Source organism: Penicillium canariense (assembly GCF_028826845.1).
Source record: "Penicillium canariense strain IBT 26290 chromosome Unknown utg000001l_segment0_segment0, whole genome shotgun sequence".
In the NCBI taxonomy this organism is placed as follows: domain Eukaryota; kingdom Fungi; phylum Ascomycota; class Eurotiomycetes; order Eurotiales; family Aspergillaceae; genus Penicillium; species Penicillium canariense.
Window position 1 is genome coordinate 4,064,517 of NW_026622728.1, and position 21,981 is coordinate 4,086,497.

Here is a 21,981-nt window from a genome sequence, read left to right on the forward strand (position 1 = left end):
CGGGTGGGTTCGGGAGGGGGTTCGTCGGAGGTAGATTAATATCAACAGGAACATCATGCCTGCGTCATACAATCTATCATTGGGGGTTGGTTTACAGTGCTTCGGACAGGATAGGATGAGCAGAAAAAAGATAGAGAGAGAAAGAGAGAGAGTAACTACGTTGCTCCCCGACGGGGAGTGCAGGTGTACTCCGGCTGTATAGGGTAATAGGTAGAGAGGAAAATGGGGAGTAGAAGGTGGAGATTATCAAAAACACACTAGAAGGACATGGAAAAAAAGTAAAGGGGAGAAAACAAAAAGGCACAACGCTATTCCCCGCCCAGACGGATGATACACAGGTACAGCCAGACAAACAAGTACTCTGAACCGTGAAAGGGACGAGAATCGAGGACTCCCAACTCCGTAATACTCCGTGCCCTGACGATTATGTACACGATGCGAGTCTCTTGTGTGATCGCGCTGGAGGGTGCAACCACCTCCACGCACAGTCCTCTTCTTCACCATCATTGCCGGCCCCCCACTTGGTCGAGACTACTACAGTACAAACAAGTATACTCCACACTCCACGAGGTCGAGCCAGGGCGCGACGATCCGGAAATAGGGAACAGGAGGAGATCACAAAAACAGAGAGAGCCCCCCCCCCAACCCCCAAAGCGGCAGTCACCTCCGGTGGGTCGCAAACGATAGGTGGAAGGCCGACGACGAGAGAAACTGGGAACATGAGGACCCGGTGGAACGATGGAGACGTGGGAGAGACTTGAAGTACGGCAACTTCCCCCGCGGACCCAAAGTCTGGGCCTCAACGACGCCGTTTGAGCCGGTGCTCCTTGCCCTTCTTGGACTTCTTCTTGCTCTTGTCCCGCGGGAGCACCAGTGGCTCGTCACGCATGTTCCACTCCATGAAGCGGAGCAGATAATCGTCGATATGGCCCGGCTCGACTTCCGTCGCTACGGCGTCCTCGGTCGCGGCAGCAGGATGCAACGTGCCGCCATCGCCGGCCGTGAGAGGCGTACCAGCCTGCGCAGGCGTGCCATGCGAAGGGCTGCGATCCTCAAAGTCGCCATCGTCGGCATGCTCGAGCTCCTTCTGCGCGTTTTTCGCCGCATCGATGTCCTCCTTATCCTCGGCCTGTTCGAAGGCTCTCGTGCCGCTGGCCACCCGATTGCCGAGAACCCGGTCCATGGCGGCGCTGGCCTCGTCGTGGCCGTCGCGGGCGTCCTCGCCTTCGATCATACCCTCCACATCCCGCAGCTTGGTGAAGTAGTCCGTGGTGAACTCGCCTTCCTGGATGATCACGTCGTCCAGCATACGCTTCTGGTTGGCCTTCCGCAGGATGTTGGACTCGATGGTATACTCGGAGACGAAGCGGTAGATGTGGACGTCCCGGGTTTGCCCGATACGGTGGCAGCGGTCTTGACACTGCTTGTCCATCGCCGGGTTCCAGTCCAGGTCGTAGAAAATGACGGTGTCGGCCCCCGTGAGGTTGATACCCAACCCGCCGGACCGACTGGACAGGATGAAGGCCAGGATGCGGGGGTCGCTGTTGAATCGCTCCGTGAGCATTTGCCGCGACTCGACTTTCGTAGTTCCATCGAGCCGGAGGTAGCGATGCCCGTGGATGTTGAGGAATTGCTCCAGGATGTCGAGCATCTTGGTCATCTGCGTGAAGATCAGGGCGCGATGGCCGCCGGCCTTGAGATCGCGCAGCAGCTTATCCAGACGTTGGAGCTTGCCGCAGTCGTACTGGAGCAGCCTCTTGTCTGGGAAGGCAATGGAGAGGCGCATTTGGGCTTCGTGGAAGGGGTCATGGGGCTGGTCCTTGGAGGTATTAGTCAAGAGGCGAGTCTCCACGGGAGTCAGCGCGGCCTCTGTGGTCCCGGCTGCGACGGCCGCAGGCGTAACACAAGCGAATCTCTGAACGTAGCCATCCATCTCGAGAGACCGCTCCTCGAGCGTCAGAATCATCGACGCAAGAACTGAGGACCGACTGGACAGCCAGTCGGCCATGTTGCTCTTTCGCAAGGGAGCGTTGGACAGGGCATGCTCCTTGTTGGTTCCGGCTCGCAAAAACTCGATCAAGCTGCTGCCGTACACAGGTCGGCGACCATGGCGCTTGGATTCGAAGTACAGACACCGCTCAAGCTCAGCCATTCTCCTCTTCCGACTGGCATTCTCCAAAGACTCTAGGATCGTCTCCATGCTAGAGCCGTCGAAGCTCATCTGCCAGTTTGTTCGGTTGTACTGGCGTTCGCGAAGAGTCTTGAACGGCCCAAAGGCCATCAGCCGGATGCTATCGTCCGCCAATCTCCGCGAGATATCTTCTCTCGACACGGGTGCGAGATTGAGGAAGTCCAGATCGACCTTGGTGAGGGGGTGGTCAAAGAGCAGTCGCCGCCGGACCAGGGATTCTTTGACGTTGTAGTCTGTAGCCACAGACCGCGGCATAGCGAAGGAGGTGGAGACCGGTCTGGTCTCGAAGAGATCCGGGTGGTTGCAGACCTTGCGGAGCTGCATGAGACAGTGGATGATGGAGAGGAAGTTGCCGGATGCAAGGGTCTCCTTCGTCTGAGCCATGGACATAAAGCCGTCGTAGAGGAATCGCTGACGCTTGGAAAGTCGGCAGTAGACGACATGCTCGTACTTGCCGGGCATCTGTTTCTCGACATCGGCCTTCAGTCGACGCAGAATATAGGGCCGGAGAACGGTGTGGAGCTTGGTGATCACTCGCTTAGCCTCGTCGTCCATAGTCTCCCTTCCATGCTCCAGGATCTGTTCCACTGGCCGCCGGAACCACTCAGAGAAGTCTCTCAGATCCGCGAAGCCCTCGATGCCATTGCCATCGCCATCGGAAGGCATGAGAAAGAACAGAAGGGACCACAGCTCGGTCAGGTTGTTCTGAAGCGGTGTACCTGTCAGAAGAAGCCTGGCCCTGGTCCTGAACGTGAGAAGAGCCTGCCATCTCTGAGAGCGGAAGTTCTTGATGTTGTGCGCCTCGTCAAGAATCATGTAATGCCAGTTCCTCCTCTTAAGAGATTGCTGGTCCTGCAGGACTAATTGATATGAGGTGATTAACACATTCCAAGCATTGTCGTCGGTCCAGCCACGGCGCTTCGCCTTGCGCTCCTCTTGATTACCGTAGTAGGTCATGATCTTGAAGCCCGGGCACCATTTTTTGAACTCCATCTCCCAGTTGAGCATGACACTGGTCGGGACAACGACGAGATGAGGACCCCAGACGCCGTGGTCCACCGCAAGATGGGCAAGCAAGGCAATAGTCTGGATGGTTTTACCCAGACCCATCTCGTCGGCCAAGATACCGTTGATGTGATTGTTGTAGAGGCCGGCAAGCCAGTCCAGACCGTAATGCTGGTACTCACGTAGTGTACCGCGCAAGAGGTGGGGGATCGGTGTCTTCAAGCCGGGAGCAGGAGAGTAACTTGCCTGCAATGACTTCTCTATGGCTGGCTCGTATGAAGAGACTGACTCTGGCTCTGATGGCTTGGTAGCGAATGTGCCAGGTGAAGCTTCGCTAGATATCTCACCACCGGGTCGACTATCGTTGATAGGCTCAACCTCCATTGACTGAGTGTGGTCGACTTCTTCAGATGGAGCTGGAGTGTCGGTAGCGATGGTAGGCTCAGAAAGTGCCGGTGATTCGATCGGCTGGTCTAGGTCGTCCATCGGGGTGTCAACCATTGACGCATCTTCCGTATCAATGGGAGTGGCTTCGGCAGAGGCCTCGACAACTTCCAGGGGCGTTCCTTCGCGCGAGGAATTATGGCCGGTAGGAATGAGAGACACCTCGTCAGGATCCTCGAGGTGCACATCTTCATCTTTCTCATCATCGAGTGGTTCGCCATCTCCCTCGTCATCTTTTGACGCAGGAATATCCTTGGACGAAAAGAAGCCAAGGAGTCCAGGGGCGTCGTCATCACTGGCCTCTTCAGATTCCTCATCATCTGATTCTGCCTCCTCGTCGCTGTCACCCATGTCATCATCCATATCAGTCGACTCGTCGCTATCATCCATCAAGACAGAGTCAACGTCATCCAAATGAGCGGGAGTAGCTACGGAATCAGCTTCGTCTGGAACAGCTTCACTATCAATGACTGATGTCTGTACGCCAGATGTCACAGACACTTCGTCTAGTGTGTCTTCGGCTGGTAAGTTGGCGTATTTCAAGCGGAGTTCTTCGGCAGTCAATGTAGCATCGTCGTCCACATTGGCTTCATCGTCAGTTTCAGACTCAGATGTTGACATGTTGCTCTCGTTATCCGATCCAGACGAGTCCAACGCAGAATCCGAGTCGCCATCGCCCTCCTCATCGTCGCTCGTAGCAGCGGCATCGCTGGGAACCTCACCCAGAATCTCAGATCGGCGTTTCTCGAAAAGCATGGTCGACTTCTTAATGGCACGGTCGAGGGCCTGCTGGTCTTGCACTTTTCGCTCTTCCTCCCAGCGAGCGAGACGTACCCGGTCAATCTCAGCGCGTGTCAGGTCAAACATCTTCTGAAGATCTTTGCCCACCTGCTTGCGCTTCACGCGTACTTCTTCCTGCTGCTCGCGAAGGATATCCTCCGGATTCTTGTGGCGCTTCCGGTACGCGTCGGCGCACCACTGCGCGACCAACTTAGCCATCTGCCGATGCCTTTTATGTTCCTTGTCCAGCAGCTTCTGGAAGTACAGTGCATGCGACACAAGATGATCTTGATGAGAATATTGTGGAGGCGGCTCCTCCTGCTGGTCTGTAATGTATGCCGAGCAGACCTCCGAGCTCAACGGCCCGCCAGGCTCAGCGGCATCAACCACTTCACATCTCCTCCGGGCTTCCAGCCGAGCCTCCTCCGAAGACAATAGGTTCGGGGCATCCTCATGATCCATCCATTCTCGAAACGACTCGTATTTCTTGTGGGCCACGTGGCCAGGGTGCCGAATCGGGAGAACCGGCTTCTTCACCTTGATTCGAAGACGCGGAATCTTTGTAGACCCTTCTTCGCCTTCCCCGTTATTTATATGAGAATAATCAAAGCCATCACCGACTGGGGCGGGTGCTGTCGAAAGGGAGGAGCGGTCGCGAAGCTGACGAGGGCTGGCGCCGTTGGTACTGGGACGAGGACGTTTGGGGTTGCCGGAGCTTCGTGATCGAGTGCGAGAGTGGTTCGATTTCGGCGCTGGGGACGGTAATACTGGTGGTTTATTGCCGGCAGTAATGCTTCTCGTGGACCCCGTCCTGGGTGACCCATTAGCTGTGGCCTTGCCCCCAACCTTCCCATTGACATGGGCGCGCGACTGCGTCGCAGCCAGCGGAGAAGACGTGGCAGGTTTCGCACCATCGCGAGAATTCTTCTGCACGTGGTGATGTTGTGCTGCGCGCGTGTGCCGTTTGCCAGATTGGGGCTGCAGGTCCAGCGGGACCGCGTTGGTCCGCGAAGACCTGCGCCGGCCCTCTACGGTGAACGAAGTCGGCCCCTCAACCCCGACCTTCTTCCATGGTGGCGAAGGGGGACGGGGCGTGGAGGAACGCGACGGTGTAGTGTCTGTGAGCCTTCGCTTCTTGGATGGCGGGCCTTCGAGTTGATGGGTGGCTTCATCGTCTTTCGAGTCCGAAGGGATAAACTCGTAGGGCGTCGAATCAGGCGGATTTTCCAGCACGGCTACTTCGAGGCGTTGGGAATTGGAGACAGGCGTTGCAAGTTCATCTTGGGGTGATGGGCCGTTCGGGCTGCCGTTTTGCATGACTTGAAGCCGCGGACGACAGGGGCCTTCTGGACAGTTGACCCCAGTTATCCCAACGATGGCGCGGTCGGAGTAGACGATTTGGGCATCAATGAGTAGAGCTGATCGAGTCAAGGTGCCACCGGAAGTTTGGCATGCTTATCGGCACGGTAGCGCGGATGGAGACCGGAAAACGAGCACGATGGGGTGATTGCGTGAGGAGGTGGTTTTTTCGTCGGGGCGAGACTTGCACTTGTAAGCGCGCCGCGTGTGGATGCCTGTTGCTGCCTCAGGCTTCCGTGCCACAAACCTCCATCCGTTCCATCATCGACCTCGCAACCCTCCCTCCAAGTCCCCTGCCTTCCCACCCTCCCCTTCTTACGGTCTTTTGGCAGAGCTGTGAGTATCTTTCTCTACCCGTAATGGCATCCGGCTCCTCTCTACAGTCTGACTGACTCTCAATTCCTCCTACAGATGCTGTCCCAACGGATCCTGGCCCGGCGCCTGCCCCAGGTTGCTGCCCGCAGTGCCATTGCCCCCCGCGCATCCTTCTCCCAGGTCCCGGCCCACCGTGCCGCTGAGATCGAGGACCCTCTCCAGGTACGAATGAACAAGTGGCGATTATTCCGCCGCATCCCTGGGCGATGAATTGGCGGGTTCTAATAGGCTTTTCTAGAATGGCGGCTACCAGAACCCTCCCCGTGTGAAGCGTCAGTTCAGAGATCCCTACGGTGGCTGGTGGGATAAGCAAGAGAAGCGTAACTTCGGAGAGCCGGTCCACGAGGAGAACGAGATTCTCGGTGTCTTCAGTCCCGAGCAGTACACCCACGTCAGCTCCCGCAAGGGTTTCTTCCACCTGGGAGTGTTCGTCGCAACCTTCCTGAGCCTTTGCGGAGTTGTCAGCCTCTACTACCCCGACAAGCCGAGTGCTCCGAAGACCTACGTTGATGGTTTGGAGAAGGAACTGGGCGGTCCCAATGCGGTGCCGGTACGTATACACACTGTACCCCTACATATGCCGTCCCAATATAATATACGTGTGGATACCAAGCTAACCAAACCCCTGGCTTCTAGGCTCGCAAGGCTAGTGAGGACAAGTGGTAATGCACATCTGGCCCTTTTTATTTTTGTTGTTGTGTGTGTAAATACCAATCCGATTTTGTTTCCTATATTCGGCGTCACTTGCGGGTCTGATGGTTGATAGCCAAGAAAGTGTTTCTGGCTCTTTGACACATGCTGGATCAGCCTCAGAAAAATGAAGTCCGATCATTTTCTTCAATGACCATTTATCTTAATTGTCAATCATGCTGTAAAACTGGTGAGTCCGGGTGGGGCGGATCGGGGCTGAAGCCACAGTGGCTGGCTACCTTGGGATCTGACATCCACCGCCGACTCAGGCTGAGACGGTTGTCGCAACGACCGTAGACAATGCGATCAGAGGATCACAAGAACCAGAGGCTGCTTTGTTGCCAATGCAAAGGACATGGGAGGTGTGGACATTCGTACCAATTCAATAGTATGAGTGGCACCAGCCGCCCTTGCATGCTGGTTCACGCATACCCGGTAGCGCCCGTAGATCGGGCCCTCAAGGGAGGACAGGGCTGCAAACATGCATAAAATACACCCAGCAACACAATTAAACTAGTAACAGGCATTAGCACACACACCACACCCTGGTGGCGGGCGGTTCGCTGCTCTTTCATAGTTCAGGGTATTGTTTTGGTCCGGGCGCCTACGTCAGTTGGTTCGGCAGCTTGTGTGTTTCATCCTCTTATCCCCCCCTCCTTTCTTCCCCTTCAGTAAACATTCGAAACATTTCAGCCCCCCTCCAGCTCGGCCAAGGCAGTCCCACTTCTCGAACACTAAAAGCAGCTGCCGCCAAAAACAAATTTAGCACTTCTTCCAACCCGCGCCGGCTGGTGGTCTGCGTCCATCATCCATGGTCCCGCATTCCACTTGCTCTCCCCTCGCACGAATCCAGAGAACCGCCTCATGTCGACGGCATCTAGTCAATCCCGAGGAGTCAACCGACGGATAAACAGCCTTCAGAATGAAGGTCGCCATTCGCGCAACTCGTCTGTCTCGCGCCGCCGGCCTCTCACGGCCAACATCGCAAGCAGCCACGCTCTGCGCGTAGCCTACCTCACCTACCTCCTCCACCCTCGTTCCCGTCGCATCCAAAATGCACCGGCCGCGCCGGCACGGCCCAAGCGATCATCGACCTCGATCCATGATTTGATGAGTGACTTTTCGCTAGTCAGGGACTCGAAGAGCACCAGAATTCCGCATGGCTTTCTGTCGGAGCTGGAGAAGCGGTTGACCGGCGTGTTGATGGGGAAGGAGAAAAGGAAGGAATACCAGGATCATTTGGTGGTGCGCACGTTTGCCGTCTTTCTCAATGTGCTCAAGGAAGACTCCTTCCGCAACCGCATGGAGAAAGACCGCCGTGCCGAAGATCTACTCCTTATCTTCTACTCCAACGCCATCAAGGAGCTGGGGAAGGGCAAGGAACACGATGACGATAGCTGGAAGCTCATGGTCGATCGCCACGTTGCGCTTTTTGTCCGTCTCCTGGCGCTGATTCTCAAGAGCAATGACTGGTCTAAGGACCGTCCAGAGCTGGCAAACCGATTGTCGGTGCTGGAGAACAAGCTTCTTCTACAGGATCAGGACTTGATGGATTCAAATGGCCCCGCATCAACAACAGAGGTTCTGGCCCCCCTGAGCCACGACGTGAAGGACATGCCTCTTGTACAACATGTGGCCAAGATCTTCGGGATGACGACCCTCCAAGCCCAATCTGAGATTGATAAAAACAGATCGGTTTGGACAGAGAGAGCAGCTCTTCAGGATCTCAAGACCTATCAAACACAGCTGAGTCTTCATACCCGCAAGACGCTGTGCAGAGAGGACTTCGAGACAGACGAGGCCTTTGAAAGCTGGAAGAAGAGCGAGGGTCCCGATCTGTCGCAGATGATGCTTGCAATTGTACAGTCCAACCCAGAGCTTGCCAAGAGCACTCCTGGAGCTCTGCCCCAATATAACGCTACTGCCGGGGACGACCTGTCCTCTCCTCGAGACCGAACATCCTATGCCATTGATCAACCGGTTGATCTCAGCTCGCTCTCCCTGGGCGGCGCGGATGGCGACTCTGAAGAATCTGACACATATACTTTCATACCATCGGATCCCCGGGCCGTGTACAGGTTCATTCTAGCCCAGACTTTAGCCCATGACCTTCGCGATCGGGAAATTGAAGCTTCACAAGCCACATCGGATGCGCCGTCGATGAAGCTGCTCTCAAAGCAGTCCACAGAAATGCTCAACGAAATTTGTCTCCGCTGGCGGATTCCTAATTTCTCACGCATCGTGCTCTTCCTCGACGTCATTCAGTCCAAGTACGTGGACTCGGAGATCGACCTCGGCACCCTGGACTCAGCATTCACATTTGTGAAAGAGGCGCCCAGCAATGAACCGCGGGTCAAGCGCAGCAGCTTCATGGCCTCCTCCCTTTTTGATCGGCGGAAATGGAGCGTGCATGATTTGCAGACTATGCAGCAGCTACTGTCCAAAATTCATGAGGCCCTTCTGCGTGAACTTTACGACGTGATGATGGATTGTTTCGAGGCGAAGCCCCGCCCAATTGGGCCTGTAATGTACGTCCTCCAAAATCACATTCAGATGGACCCAAATTATACAGAGGATCCGGAGGACATCGATCGCTTCTCTTCGTATGTGCAGGATGGTCTTGCTCAGAAGGCAACGGAGAAATACCAGAGTCTTCTTGGCCAACTGATCCCCGTCGATCAGGACTCGTGGCAGGTTGATAATGTAATTCAGCTGGGTGATGCCATCTCGAAACTGGCGCAGAAGATTCAGAAGCGGTACAGGAATAATCCTGAGATTATGGGGTACGTTTCTCTCAGCATTCTTCTTGGGAAATAATTCTAATCGTCAGTAGCGTCAACCCTTATACCACCCTATGTCTTAATGTACTCCCGATGTTTGCGGAGGATGCGAATGAAATGGTCATCCGAATCATTGAGCATGCCAAATCTGTGGGCGAGGAGATCGATATTGAAGATGGCTTTGATCTGTACAGGCAGCTTGCCACGATCAGACGTCTTTTCACGAACACTATTCCTGAGTAAGAACATACGAGCCCCTCCCCCCCCCCCCTTTATTTCGAAGACCCCCAAACTTACCAACCCCACAGCACCCCGTTCCCGTTCCACGTGGAGAGTCTACTGGAAGAATTTGTCTGGCGATGGCTCCGTCTGACTGACCAGAGTGTCATGGAGTGGGTTGACCAGTCTATTCGACAAGATGCATTCACCGTTCGCGGAGGTGGGACAGGCGCGGTCGTACCAGAGGACAACCGACACAGTGTATCGGTAATTGATATCTTCCGGTCCTTTAATCAGGTGGTGGAGAACCTGATCGGGCTGGAATGGGACGACGATCTTCAGTATGCGAAATTCATGACCGCTCTCTCGAACTCCATTGGCAAGGGTGTTGCAAAATACTGCGAATCCTTGGAACAGATGTTTGCCCGTGAGATGGACCGTCTCACGCCGGAACAAGAAGCGGTATTGAACCAGACCACTCAGGAGAAACTCATGCAATTCGCCAAGGACACATGGACGAATAAGGTCAAGATCGAGCCATTCCAGTTTTCGTCTGAGGTATGCACCCCACCCCCGCTGTTGATTCATGTTGAAGGGTTTTTGCCTCTGACCACCGTGAAATAGTCCCTAGTGAAGTTGAACAACGTCGAGTATGCGCTGTCCCAATTGGACAGGCTCGAGAGTGAAATCAACGTTGATGGATGTGCCGATGTTATCGCAAAGAATACTCCTCCGCAGCTCAAGAAGGTGCGCAAGTCCACCACTTACGTCTTCACGATCAAGGTGGTGGAAGCAGAAGATCTGAAGGCATGCGACATGAACGGTGGCAGCGATCCGTATGTCGTCTTGACCGACGAGTACCAGAAGCGGATTGCCAAAACACGCATTATCTATAACAACCTCAACCCTCGGTGGGAGGATGCAGTAGATATCACAACACAGGGCCCGCTGAACATAATTGCCACGATCTGGGATTGGGATGCAGTGGGCGATCACGATTATGTTGGCCGGACATCGATCAAACTTGACCCCGTTCACTTCGGTGATTTCCTCCCGCGTGAGTACTGGCTCGATCTGGATACTCAAGGGCGGCTCCTGCTGCGTGTCAGTATGGAAGGCGAGCGAGACGACATCCAGTTTTATTTCGGCAAGGCTTTCCGTACCCTCAAGCGCACAGAGAGGGACATGACTCGGAGGATCACCGAGAAGGTACGTTACTTCCTCCCTGATACAAAGCTTGATGCTTGTAGGTTGACCTTCCCATTTTTAGCTCTCGGCCTATATCAGCCATTGCCTGTCTCGTCGGACGTTGAAGTCCCTCCTTTCGCGCGGTCTCAGCATGTCGACCGTGTCCAACTTCCTGAACCGCAACCGCGGGCAACCTACCTCCACGGGCCCTACACCGGCCGATGTAGAGAATGCCCTGGACCCACTTTTCAACTACTTCAATGACAACTTCGCAATAATGAACAAGACCCTCACCGGCGAAGCCATGCGCATGGTCATGGCACGTCTCTGGAAAGAAGTCCTCGCCACAATCGAAAGCCTCCTCGTCCCCCCACTCTCCGACAAACCCTCGCACCAGAAACCCCTCACAATGCAAGAAGTCGACATTGTTTTCCGCTGGCTCGTCCTCCTCCTCAACTTCTTCCACGCCATCGACGAAGACACTGGCGAAGCCGGCGGCATCGCAATCGACATCCTCAAATCCCCCAAGTACCACGAGATCCAGAGCCTGAACTTCTTCTACTTCGAGCCGACGGAGAACCTGATCCGCACGTCGGAGCGGATGGCCTCGGCGAACGTGAACCGCCAACAGGCCAACCGGAACCGCCTCTCGGCGCCCGCACATCTGGGTGCCACGGGATCCGTACATGGCGGGCTCGGCGTACCTGCTGCGCGCCGCGCGAAGAGCATCATGCTGTCGCGGAACCTGGGCACCATGAAGAAGGTCAAGGAGGAGAAGCGCCGCGAGGCACAGGCCGATCCGAACGACGATATGATCCTGCGTATTTTGCGCATGCGGCCCGAGGCTGCGGGGTATCTGCGGGATCGCAGTCGGCAGAAGGAAAGACTTGCGGCAGCGGCGGCGGCGGATGCCATCGTGAAACAGAGTCTAATGGCTGGTGCGGGGAGCCGGATGAGCGGGACGATTCCCCGGCGCTGAGCGGATGTGAGATGAGATTGAGAGGAGGGAAGTGGATGGGAGTGGAGGGTAGGGCAATTGAGGTGTCCTTGTTGAAATGTTCTTGTTCCTTTCTCCTTCTATTCCCTTTGTTCTGTTTGTCTTGCTAGCGATCGATCGAAGGGTCAGAGGATACCGCGCATGATGTGACTCGTAATATCATTTTGTTTGCTATATGACTGAATTAGCAATGAATCTCTTTCCAATTGACCAGAATCTGTTCCTGGGGCTCTAAAGGCCTAGCTAGTATACCAGGCAACAGCGTGGCTTGGAGTGGTATAGTAGCTCAACTCCTCCCCGGAGATCCTTGGTTTTATACTTTACGAACTCCCCCAGTAGGTGGCGAAGGTACCACGGTGCGCGCCACAGAATAAATCTAACTCGAAAACCGTATGGCAACTAAACTCAAGTCAACCATATACTCCGCTAGCGTGTTCTGTATGTTATATTTCATATTCTGCATATATTATGTGGCCCAACCAATTCCACAATCAACCCCCTCCCCAATGGCCCATGCAGAGCTGACTCACTAGATCCATCACGATCCGTCTCCGCGGCTGCCATTGACAGTCGCACATCTTCCACCCAACCTCCTCAATCGAATTTACAGAACGACCCCCTCTCGCCGTCAATTCCAGCGTATGACACCTTCCATCTCCTAGGCATTGATCCGAATATCCAGCCCAGCCTAACCCTAACCGCCCGCGCCATTCAGTCTCCAACCCTCCCATCCCCGCACCGAGTCGCAACATCCCGTCCGATACTACGAACCCCACCCACGTCAACGCGCCCAATATGCACATAACCATGCACATAACCACAGACCCCTCTACGCCCTCAGAAACCCTCCTCCCCCCCCGCCGCAGTCCCCTGCTACCCACCAGCAAGCGCCGCAACACCAGCCAAGCCAATCCGACCAGCACACCTCTACTTCGCCTACGGCTCCAACCTCTCCCCAACGCAGATGGCGCAACGCTGCACCGCAAACCCCGCCCAATCTGCACGACCCGTCGCAATCGCCTCGCTACCTCACTGGCGCTGGCTAATCTGCGAAGCGGGATACGCGAACGTGCTCCCCCTCCAGGCCTACGCACCGGCGCCCAGGATAGCCCCGCCGCGCACCAAGTCCCCATCTCCGGAGTCGATGACACGGTGTACGGTGTTCTGTATGCAATGGATCCGGCCGACGAGCGGAGACTGGATGGGTTCGAGGGTATTGATCACACTGCGGAGAGTGCGGAACCGGATGGTGAGGTGGGCGTTGACATCCGGCCGCGGGAGCAGGGGGAGGGCGACTATAACAAGTGGTACTTGGGTGCGCGGGTTGTGAAGTGGCTTGATGGGGGGAGAAGAGCGCGCGAGGGCGGCGAAGCGTGGAAGTGAACGTGGAGAGGAAGTCAGGGTACTGGTCTATGTGGATGAGGAGCGGGTGGTGATGTCGCCGCCTAAAACGGAGTATGTGCCGCGGATGAACCGGGCGATGCGCGAGGCGGAGGAATTGGGGCTGAGTAAGAGGTGGTTGGGGGAGGTGCTGAGGAGGTCTATTCCGGAGGAGTGAGGATAGAAGTATCAGTATAAGATAACAGATATCAGATATTAGATCGAGAATTTAGAATCTAGAGACTCATTGTCGAGCACGGAATGAAACCCAAATGTGGTAGCGGAGCAAGGTAGCATTAGCCAAGTAGCCATATTAGTAGATGCATTGGGTTCAATATGCAATGGGTTCAATATGCAAGAAAACAATGGCATGCCCGTGAACCACGAGGTATATCTATAAAAAGAGAAAGAGAAAAAGGAAAGAAAAAAAACGACACGGCGCAAGGGAACAATCAGATTCTCCCAAGAGGCGCGGCGTATGAGCCTGCTCTACACCCGCCCTTAGTTAAAAAAAAATTGTATTAAAAAGGAGGGTACACCTCCGCGTAGCAAGAAACAAACAAGCCGCAAGAACAAGCCAGGGAGACAGGCCCATCGAGTAGTCCGGTTGAAATACCAAACAGGCCCTTTGAAAATAAACATATCCTCCAACATTATAGCTCGGCTTGTCTCGGGGCCAGCGATCTGGTCGGCGGTTCCGGTTCCGGGAGTGGCGGCTGCCGAGTGTACTGGTGACTTTGGGCGGGGTGTCAGTACACTGCCAAATGCCGCGGGAGAGTATTGGCGGGATCGGGCGGTACTCGGGGGAGAACGAGAAGAGATTGAAAAAGAACAGAGACAATTGCACTTTTTTTTTTGGCGGGTTGGGTGTGGCGTGCATCGGGCGCATGTGAAACGGATGATGCGGGATACGAGATGGACATGCCAGAGATTGGAGGCGGCCCCTAGGAGGTCGAAGCTAGCTGCTTAAGCCTGGCCGGAGAGCAGGGTGTAGACCGGGGCGGGGAGCTTGTCGCGGCCCTTGAGGAACTCCAGCTCGAGAATGAAGATGAAGCCCAGCAGGTCGCCGCCCATCTTGCGGATCATTTCGCCGCCAGCCCAGGCGGAGCCACCTAGATAAAGATGTGAGCATACGTACAGGTCGTCGTTTGGGAAGCATCCCGGATCTTATCACATCACAGAATATATGTAGATATCTGACAACGTACCAGTGGCAATGATATCGTCCACGACAATAACCTTCTGGCCGGGCTTGATGGCGCCCTCCTGCATCTGGAAGTAATCCTCGCCGTACTCCTTTTGATACGATTGGGTCACGCAAGGACCAGGCAGCTTGCCCTGCTTGCGGACCGGCACAAAGCTAGCACCGAGACGCAGGGCCAGGCTCGGGCCCATCAGGAAACCGCGGGCCTCCAGGCCGACGATGACATCAGGCTTCTGGCCCCCGTAGGCCTCGAGAATGTGCAGCTCGAGCGAGCGGATGAGGGACTCGTGCAGGGCGGGGTCCGCGAAGATAGGCAGGATGTCCTCGAAGAGGATGCCGGGGGAGGGGAAGTCCGGGAACTGGCGCAGGGCGGCGCGCAGGCCTATTTTAAGACTGGCGAGTTCGGCGGCGCTGGAGGAATGGGCGGAGGCGTATCCGGGGACTTGGGCGGAGGCATCGAGGGTGGAAGAGTTGGACATGGTGAGAAAAGAAGGAAAGAAGGAGGGGAGAGAAGAAGAGGGGGAAAGATGCGAGGGGAGCAGAAGTGGGATAGGATAGGCAGAGGCTGGAAAGAGGGGAGAGTGCAAAAGGTCGAGTTCGTGTAAAGATAGCAATTAGAAATTGTAAAACCGCCAAAAAAAAAAAAATTCTAAATGGTAACAACGGTTGTAAAAAAAAACCTAGAAAAACTAAAAAAAGTTCGGTAGGTTGGGTAAAATTACGGGTCCGGGTTGATAAGCACCGGTTGCCCCTCGGCGGGGCCTGAAAGTCTAGATTTGCTGCATTCGCCCTGCTCCTGTACTTTCTTGGGCGGGTTTCGTGGCGGTTGACTCCTCCACCGATACACGTTCATACTGAAATGGGAAGGAGAACCAAGGGGACGTGCTCTGGCCTATCAGAGAATATGGGAGAACAATTGAGGACCTCGACGACTCGATCGGGGAGTAAGAAGCCAGGAACGTAAACGGACTCCGGATCAACCAGCGGTCAGATTGTGATTGATGCAGATCAGTCAGTGACGGGCTACTGGCGGTACCTCAATGGGGCGAGACTAGGGTCTGGTTTCTAAAATGCGCCCCTCTAGGGCAGTTCATGTACTCCGTACAATATCGGAGAGAGGTAGGAGGCGCGAACGCAGAAGTACGACATAACCACGCCACCCTTGCCGTCTATATTCCATACCCCCGCAGGGTAGTACATAGTACATAGTATAGTACATAGTATAGTGCATAGTATACAATACGGATGGACATAGACTCGGTCTAATGGCAGCCTTCTCTCAGAAGCCGTAGGATCTCAAGTACTCCGTGTATACTCTGTACCGTGCAATCCAGCGGTGACCTCCCCTCTCCACCAGCGGCACCGCAGCCATCGCGCCATGCATTCTCGCCAGTTTCTAGAACCCGCACATGTAGCTCCTTACCCGGAATGAACCAGGTGTGGTGAGGTGTCTCGCTGGGGACCCGTCCCGCTGCGGGCCTCGGCGCAGTCGCTTTGGCTGATCCGCGCGAATCGGCCGCTTGCACTATGCAGGAGGGGTCTTCTAATACTGTATGGTGTATGTTGTAAGCTGTCCTCCGTAAGGACTTGCTGGTCGAGACTAGTGTCCTAGTTTTACTGGTCCTGCTGGTCCTGCTAGCACTAGGCCTTACGGCTAACGGACGTCGTTCGGAGCGAATCAGCGGCTGCCCTGCGAACAGGTTCTGCCCATCACACCATACGAGGCCAAGCGGCTGGAGTAGTGTCGGAACTCTGGGTCTCTGATCCAGTCTGGGTAGGAGTAGTACCCGGCCGAGTAGCTACGTTGGTTTTGGCGACGGTTTGGCGGAGCAAGTGTATACCGCGTACATACTCGGCTGCGATGATTACCTGCGAGGTCGTCGAGTACCTCGTACGTATTGGGATCCCCCATTATTCTGTATTAATATTGACAGTCAGGAATGACTCATGAAAGGCTCACCACGACACAATACCGAAATCGCCGTCTCCCACGTCTAGAACCCTGGTCGCTGGGAATTTGTCTAGACTGGTTCTGATAGTCCAGACCGGGCGGCCCGCCCCTCCCCCGTGAGTGGAATGTTGTCTGTTGGTGGACAAGCCCAACAGGCAGCCGGGAACAGGCGGCTCTTAGCTCCGTCAAACCATCGGTGGTCTGAGGTCTGAGGTCTGAGCTGAGGTCTGAGAGCTCCAGGCAACCCACCAAGACCTGCAGGATGGAAATATCGTGCAGACCTCCGACGATGGCAGTTCGCGAATAAGCGGCGGCGCACTGCGATCTCGATCCGGAGACTCGTCACAGCAGCCGTTCTGACGCTGCAGTATCAGGCCTGCAGGGCTAGTGAGTGGATCGACTGGAGGGTTACAACTTTAGGACCAGGGGGGGGTTCTGTTCTGCAGGCAGGGCGCAGTAGTGGGGGGGCGATTTTAGTGGCGCTACAAGGAGGGGAAATGGCGAACTGCAGTTTTCGATTGCATTTCCGATCGCAATGAAAAGGCAACGGGATGAATAATGATAGTCCGAGGGGATTAGGTTTTTGGCCTGGTTTAGCTATTTACCATATCTCTACGTAGAAAGATACTTATGAGGAGAAATTGCATACGCTCGGACTGAAGTGGGGCGTGTGGTTTAAAGTACGGGGTACCTGAGAACCGAAAGAAAAGAGCAACTAACCTAAATGAAATATTGCGCAAGTACAGAATTACAAGTACAGAATTAAATTCATCGAATGATGAACAGACCAGAAGAGAGAGAACATATGGAGAACGAGACCGGGGCTACAGCTTAAGTCACGGAGGATTTAGGTTGGAAATCGGGTCGACTCAGGGATATATATATAAACACACCTCAAGATAGATTCAGCAGAAGACAGGCTCGTCGCAACTACCAGTAGGTTTCATTTCTCACCTCCAAGCAGGAATAACACAGCGGAAAAAACCACCCGGGAGAGGACCATAAACCAGCCTTACTATAAAGCTGGTTCTTTAGCCAAACTCTAGCTGCCCATACGGTCCCATTGGACGATAAATCCCGAGATAAAAAGACCAACTTGGATGAGGGACATAAATTTAGCATAAACACATACATCCTGTCGTACCGACAAAGAATAGGCGAGGGGATAGTAGATGGAGTGATCCTGTATGAGTTTGGGACCCTGAAACCCTGTGGGTGAAGGTATATTTCTTCCGCGGTTGTATTATTATCGCTGTCACTACAGGGACAGTGATCGGAGTGTAAGAAGTTGGCATAGACTGCTTCTCACACGGCTAGCCAATGGTCCACCAGCCATCACGGAGGCTCCTTAAGCCCACGATACGTCCGTCTTCTGTAGGGATTCCGGTCCGTTGACAGACTTGTTTCCGCAGAGTGTTGTGTTCACAGTAGAACAAGAAGCTTTTCATTTCCCTTTGCAGTAGCAGCAGCAACGTTCTCAACTCCAGCGGACGGCGCAGGGAGTGGCTAGTCCGAGCTGGAGAGATTTGTAAGAGATGAAGGCAGAAGCTCCCTGATCTCGTTTTGCACTTCTTTGCGGGTAGAGGAAAAAAACCGGTTATGTATAGGGGTGGGTACTGCTCGGAAGCAAAAAAAGAAAGGATCTCAGGTTTTTTTTTAGGAATAGCCGAACGCGGGGGTCGAACCCGCAACCTTGAGATTAAGAGTCTCACGCTCTACCGATTGAGCTAGCCCGGCAGGGCTGGTTGAAAAGCGTGGCAATTTATGAGCTCATAAGGGGAACGACCATAAAGAGCAGTCAAATTTGATCTGCATGATGGGATGATTGGACAGCATGTGTTCGGAGGAGCGGAAATTGTACTATTGCTTGCAGATGTCAGGTTGCATTTATTCTTTGTTTCTTTCGCCCGAGTGCGAGCTCGTCGGTAGTGAGCCCTTTGAGCCGATATTCAAGGTACGTCGGCATAAATCTGTTGGAACTGTCTTCGGACTGCTTGCGCATTCTCTCTATATACATATAATATGGGTACTGCGGATGCAGCAAAATGCTCAATACTATTACTGCCTCAGAACATACCCAAGACAGTTCCACATCATCCATAAAAAAGTCAGAGACAACCACACAAGCGACCCCAAAGCCTGTTCTACCTGAGATTCACACAGTACACATCTGAATATCACGACCTGATCGAGCCTTCCGGTCGACGCTCAAAGCCAGTGATCACCCGACCGCGGCTAACAACCACGTGACAGACACACGGACCATCTCGCTTAACGTTTTTCCGGCGTCTCGCCATCCAGCTATAAAATATCTTCCCCTTAATCTTTCCCTTCTCCATCGTCTTCACTTGGGTGTTTACACCGTCCCCAGAGCCTGGCCCTGCCCTATTCCCAATGAAGCTCTTCGTTATTCTGTAATCACTTGATGCAACTCTGCGATCATGTCGCCCTCCGCGATTCCCGAGGAGTTGCAGACGCAGTCGGATCTGCATCAGGATCAGCTACAAGCAGTGGGCAAAGCTTTCGATGCCCTGCTACTAACACTCTACCGGCTTACCCACAGACACAATGACCTCAAGCAGTATACAGAGGAGGCCTCGAAGCAGGTACTTACCCCCCTTTTCGTTCTTTCCCGCTTGCATCTCCCCTCCCCTTCCCCTGTCTCAAATGACGAGAAAATTTGATTAGCTCTAGATCAGTAGTCACTCTTTTGTGGCGGTGACGGATTAACATGTATTATCCGATGAGACTTTTTACTTGCTTTCTTTTGTTTCACTTGGATTTATCCTTGCTTTTGACTGGACAGGACTTGAATGCTGACATGCACCTGGTTCTCCAGTACACGAACGTGACAAGATTACTGTCGCCCCAAGATAGACCTCATGCGATGGAGGTGCAGCAAAGGTTGCTGGATCAACAGAAACAATTGTGTCAGGGCCTTGTTCACAACAAGCCGCCAGTCGAAGAACAGTCGTTGAATTCAATGGAAATAATGAAGACGCTCGTTTCGCACCAAAATGTAGACGAAAATTCCATGCGGGCCATTCTGGACGGGGTCAAGGGGTACAAGGCCCTGCTCCGTTCCGATGGCCTGTCCCCAATATCCTCCGCGAACTCGTGCCTCTTCGCACGCGGGCCCGATCCCTCGGTGACCCTGGAGCAAGATTTCACAACCAATGGTACCCAGGGCAGTCTGCACTGCCCTTTCTCGAAACCCAAGTCGTCCCGTGCTGGCAGTGATGCGCCGAACGGGAAGGATGATGGACCCAAGATTCAAGTCGACTCTTGCGGACACAATCATCTGGATCCTATCAAGGCGGAACAAGAAGAACGGCGCTCCAGTACCACCCCGTCCGTCGGCCAATCCTCCCAAGGGCGATGTCCTGTATCCCGATGCCCCATTCGGTACCTGGACAAACACTCACCGGAGGAGATCGCTGAATATGTCGAACGACACAAGCACGAAATCCCCCGGAGCCATGCCATCTGCGTGAAGCGATACCAGAAGGACCCCCAGAATATGCGGCAGCTGGATGCTAAGTACGGCGGTCTGATTAATATGATCAGTGGCCTCAGTGCGAAACATCAGGCCTTCCTGCCCGGGTGCCAGGCCAACGGTGACGGCGAGGGCGGGTCCGACCCTTCCGCGTCTACAGAGCGAGTTGAGAAATGGGCCGAGAACGTCGACCCCGAGACTCCAGGACCGTCCAACCACACCGAGAATCGCGAGAGCCGTTTCGACCGTCCCCTTCGTGAAGTCCGGGTAGGCGAGTCCCCAAGCCGGCCTTGGGGCATCCCCGTACCCATCACTCAAGAACCCCCCGTTTCAGTACCATTCTCCGGATCGCCGTCTGATCCGATAGTCCCAGGCGCTCATCCTGCCGACCCCTTCGCAAAGTCGCCTGGCGATGCATCAACTAAACCAGCCGGCCGGTGTCCATTCGGACATGATGCCCCCAAGGCAGAACCTGCTCCTAGCCCTCCTGTCCCTGTCCCCGTCCCCGACTCCGACCCCGCCGCCCAACTCGGACCCCCTTGGTCCAACTGGGGCAATGCTGTTAATGCCGCCATGGGCGAGACAGCTAACACAGGCGCTGGAAAGACCGAGGATGCCACCATGGAGACCGACACCAAGTCCCTTCCGACGCATGTCACCTTCAACGGGCCTGTGTTCTTCGGATATTCCGCCGAGCAGACGGCCGGCCTGATGCAGCAACTGGGGCATTTGAACCTGGGAAAGTCCTAACCATCCACACCTCCCGAATTTGAATTCCTCTTTCTTTCTCCTGGATATCCATGTTTGACTACCATCCTTGAAATGTTCTTCCCGGCGCACAGCGAGCACAGCAACACCTGACGATGAGACGACCATCTAGCTTAGCCATACTTTCCCCCCGTTCTTTTGATTAAACTGTACTTCTAGAAGCAATTTGAACTCTAAAACACCTTCTTTCCTATCTCAGCCCTCCGTAACCGGAGCCTTATCTTTCCCGAACCTTCTCCCAACGCGTTAGTCAGTGACATTGTTCCCCTCGGGAAACCAACCCCACCAAAGCGAGCGGGGCCCGACGGCAGTACTCGACCTTATATCCCACCTCCCACCATGCTGCGAATCACTTCTCGCATCTCAGCACTCTCGCGCACCCTGAATTCTCGTATTACGACTCCGTCGCGCCCTCAATTCCTACCGTACAACATGTCTGCCAACATGTCCTCCATCATTTCCAAGGATGCCTGCCCTCGTAAGTTCTGGACCTGACTTGAGTCATACCCTGCTATCCCTAGCTCTGCCCGTTTCGCGTTTCGTGATCTCCAGCAAGACCTGGATACACAAGATTGCTAACTTTATCTATCCTGCAGCTGCCGGCCCTTATGTACGTCTCTCAAACTCTGCTCCAGAATAGCAGAACACCAGAACACCAGAACACCAGAACACCAGCACTTACACACTCTCCTTCCTCCCACCCCACACTCCACCTGCATCCAACTAATGCTCCCAACAACAGTCCCAAGCCATTCGCGCAAACGGCCAAATCTTCGTCTCCGGCCAAATCCCCGCTGACGCTACCGGTGCCCTGGTGCAAGGCACCATCGGCGAGCTGACCCAAGCCTGCTGCAACAACATCAACGCAATCCTGACCGCGGCCGGCTCCAGCGTGTCGAAGATTGTCAAGGTGAACGTGTTCCTGACGGACATGGCCAACTTTGCAGAGATGAACGCTACCTACGAGAAGTTCTTTGTGCACAAGCCGGCGCGCAGCTGTGTTGCTGTGCACCAGTTGCCGAAGGGTGTGCTTGTTGAGATTGAGTGCATTGCTCTGGAGTAAGGACTTAGAATGTATGGATGTAGTATAAGTGAAAGAAAAAAAATGAATGAACTGAATGGAATGGCCTTATGAATCGAATGTAATTGAAGAT

The 21,981-nt window shown here is 54.4% G+C and overlaps 7 protein-coding genes across 7 annotated transcripts; 5 read left to right on the top strand and 2 right to left on the bottom strand.

The window, feature by feature from the left end:
- Nucleotides 1-799: 799 nt before the first annotated feature.
- Nucleotides 800-5,737, bottom strand: swr1 (putative SNF2 family helicase/ATPase (Swr1); the record flags this gene model as incomplete). Its single annotated transcript, XM_056683530.1, has 1 exon — nucleotides 800-5,737. One exon carries the CDS (start codon nucleotides 5,735-5,737, stop codon nucleotides 800-802), a length of 4,938 nt encoding a protein of 1,645 aa, XP_056547136.1.
- Nucleotides 5,738-6,190: 453 nt separating this feature from the next.
- On the top strand, nucleotides 6,191-6,820 carry N7482_001406 (uncharacterized protein; the record flags this gene model as incomplete). Its single annotated transcript, XM_056683531.1, has 3 exons — nucleotides 6,191-6,316; nucleotides 6,393-6,704; nucleotides 6,791-6,820. The coding sequence occupies 3 exons, from the start codon at nucleotides 6,191-6,193 to the stop codon at nucleotides 6,818-6,820; spliced, it is 468 nt and encodes a 155-aa protein (XP_056547137.1).
- An 888-nt stretch (nucleotides 6,821-7,708) lies between these two features.
- On the top strand, nucleotides 7,709-12,010 carry N7482_001407 (C2 domain protein; the record flags this gene model as incomplete). The annotated part of the gene is made up of 5 exons (XM_056683532.1): nucleotides 7,709-9,627; nucleotides 9,678-9,863; nucleotides 9,933-10,401; nucleotides 10,468-11,052; nucleotides 11,114-12,010. 5 exons carry the CDS (start codon nucleotides 7,709-7,711, stop codon nucleotides 12,008-12,010), a joined length of 4,056 nt encoding a protein of 1,351 aa, XP_056547138.1.
- Nucleotides 12,011-12,835: 825 nt separating this feature from the next.
- Nucleotides 12,836-13,411, top strand: N7482_001408 (uncharacterized protein; the record flags this gene model as incomplete). The annotated part of the gene is made up of 1 exon (XM_056683533.1): nucleotides 12,836-13,411. One exon carries the CDS (start codon nucleotides 12,836-12,838, stop codon nucleotides 13,409-13,411), a length of 576 nt encoding a protein of 191 aa, XP_056547139.1.
- A 963-nt stretch (nucleotides 13,412-14,374) lies between these two features.
- On the bottom strand, nucleotides 14,375-15,091 carry N7482_001409 (adenine phosphoribosyltransferase APT1; the record flags this gene model as incomplete). Its single annotated transcript, XM_056683534.1, has 2 exons — nucleotides 14,375-14,520; nucleotides 14,617-15,091. 2 exons carry the CDS (start codon nucleotides 15,089-15,091, stop codon nucleotides 14,375-14,377), a joined length of 621 nt encoding a protein of 206 aa, XP_056547140.1.
- Nucleotides 15,092-19,004: 3,913 nt separating this feature from the next.
- Nucleotides 19,005-20,809, top strand: N7482_001410 (uncharacterized protein; the record flags this gene model as incomplete). The annotated part of the gene is made up of 2 exons (XM_056683535.1): nucleotides 19,005-19,169; nucleotides 19,370-20,809. 2 exons carry the CDS (start codon nucleotides 19,005-19,007, stop codon nucleotides 20,807-20,809), a joined length of 1,605 nt encoding a protein of 534 aa, XP_056547141.1.
- Nucleotides 20,810-21,166: 357 nt separating this feature from the next.
- N7482_001411 (Protein mmf1) lies at nucleotides 21,167-21,890 on the top strand (the record flags this gene model as incomplete). The annotated part of the gene is made up of 3 exons (XM_056683536.1): nucleotides 21,167-21,305; nucleotides 21,424-21,437; nucleotides 21,570-21,890. The coding sequence occupies 3 exons, from the start codon at nucleotides 21,167-21,169 to the stop codon at nucleotides 21,888-21,890; spliced, it is 474 nt and encodes a 157-aa protein (XP_056547142.1).
- Nucleotides 21,891-21,981: the final 91 nt, after the last annotated feature.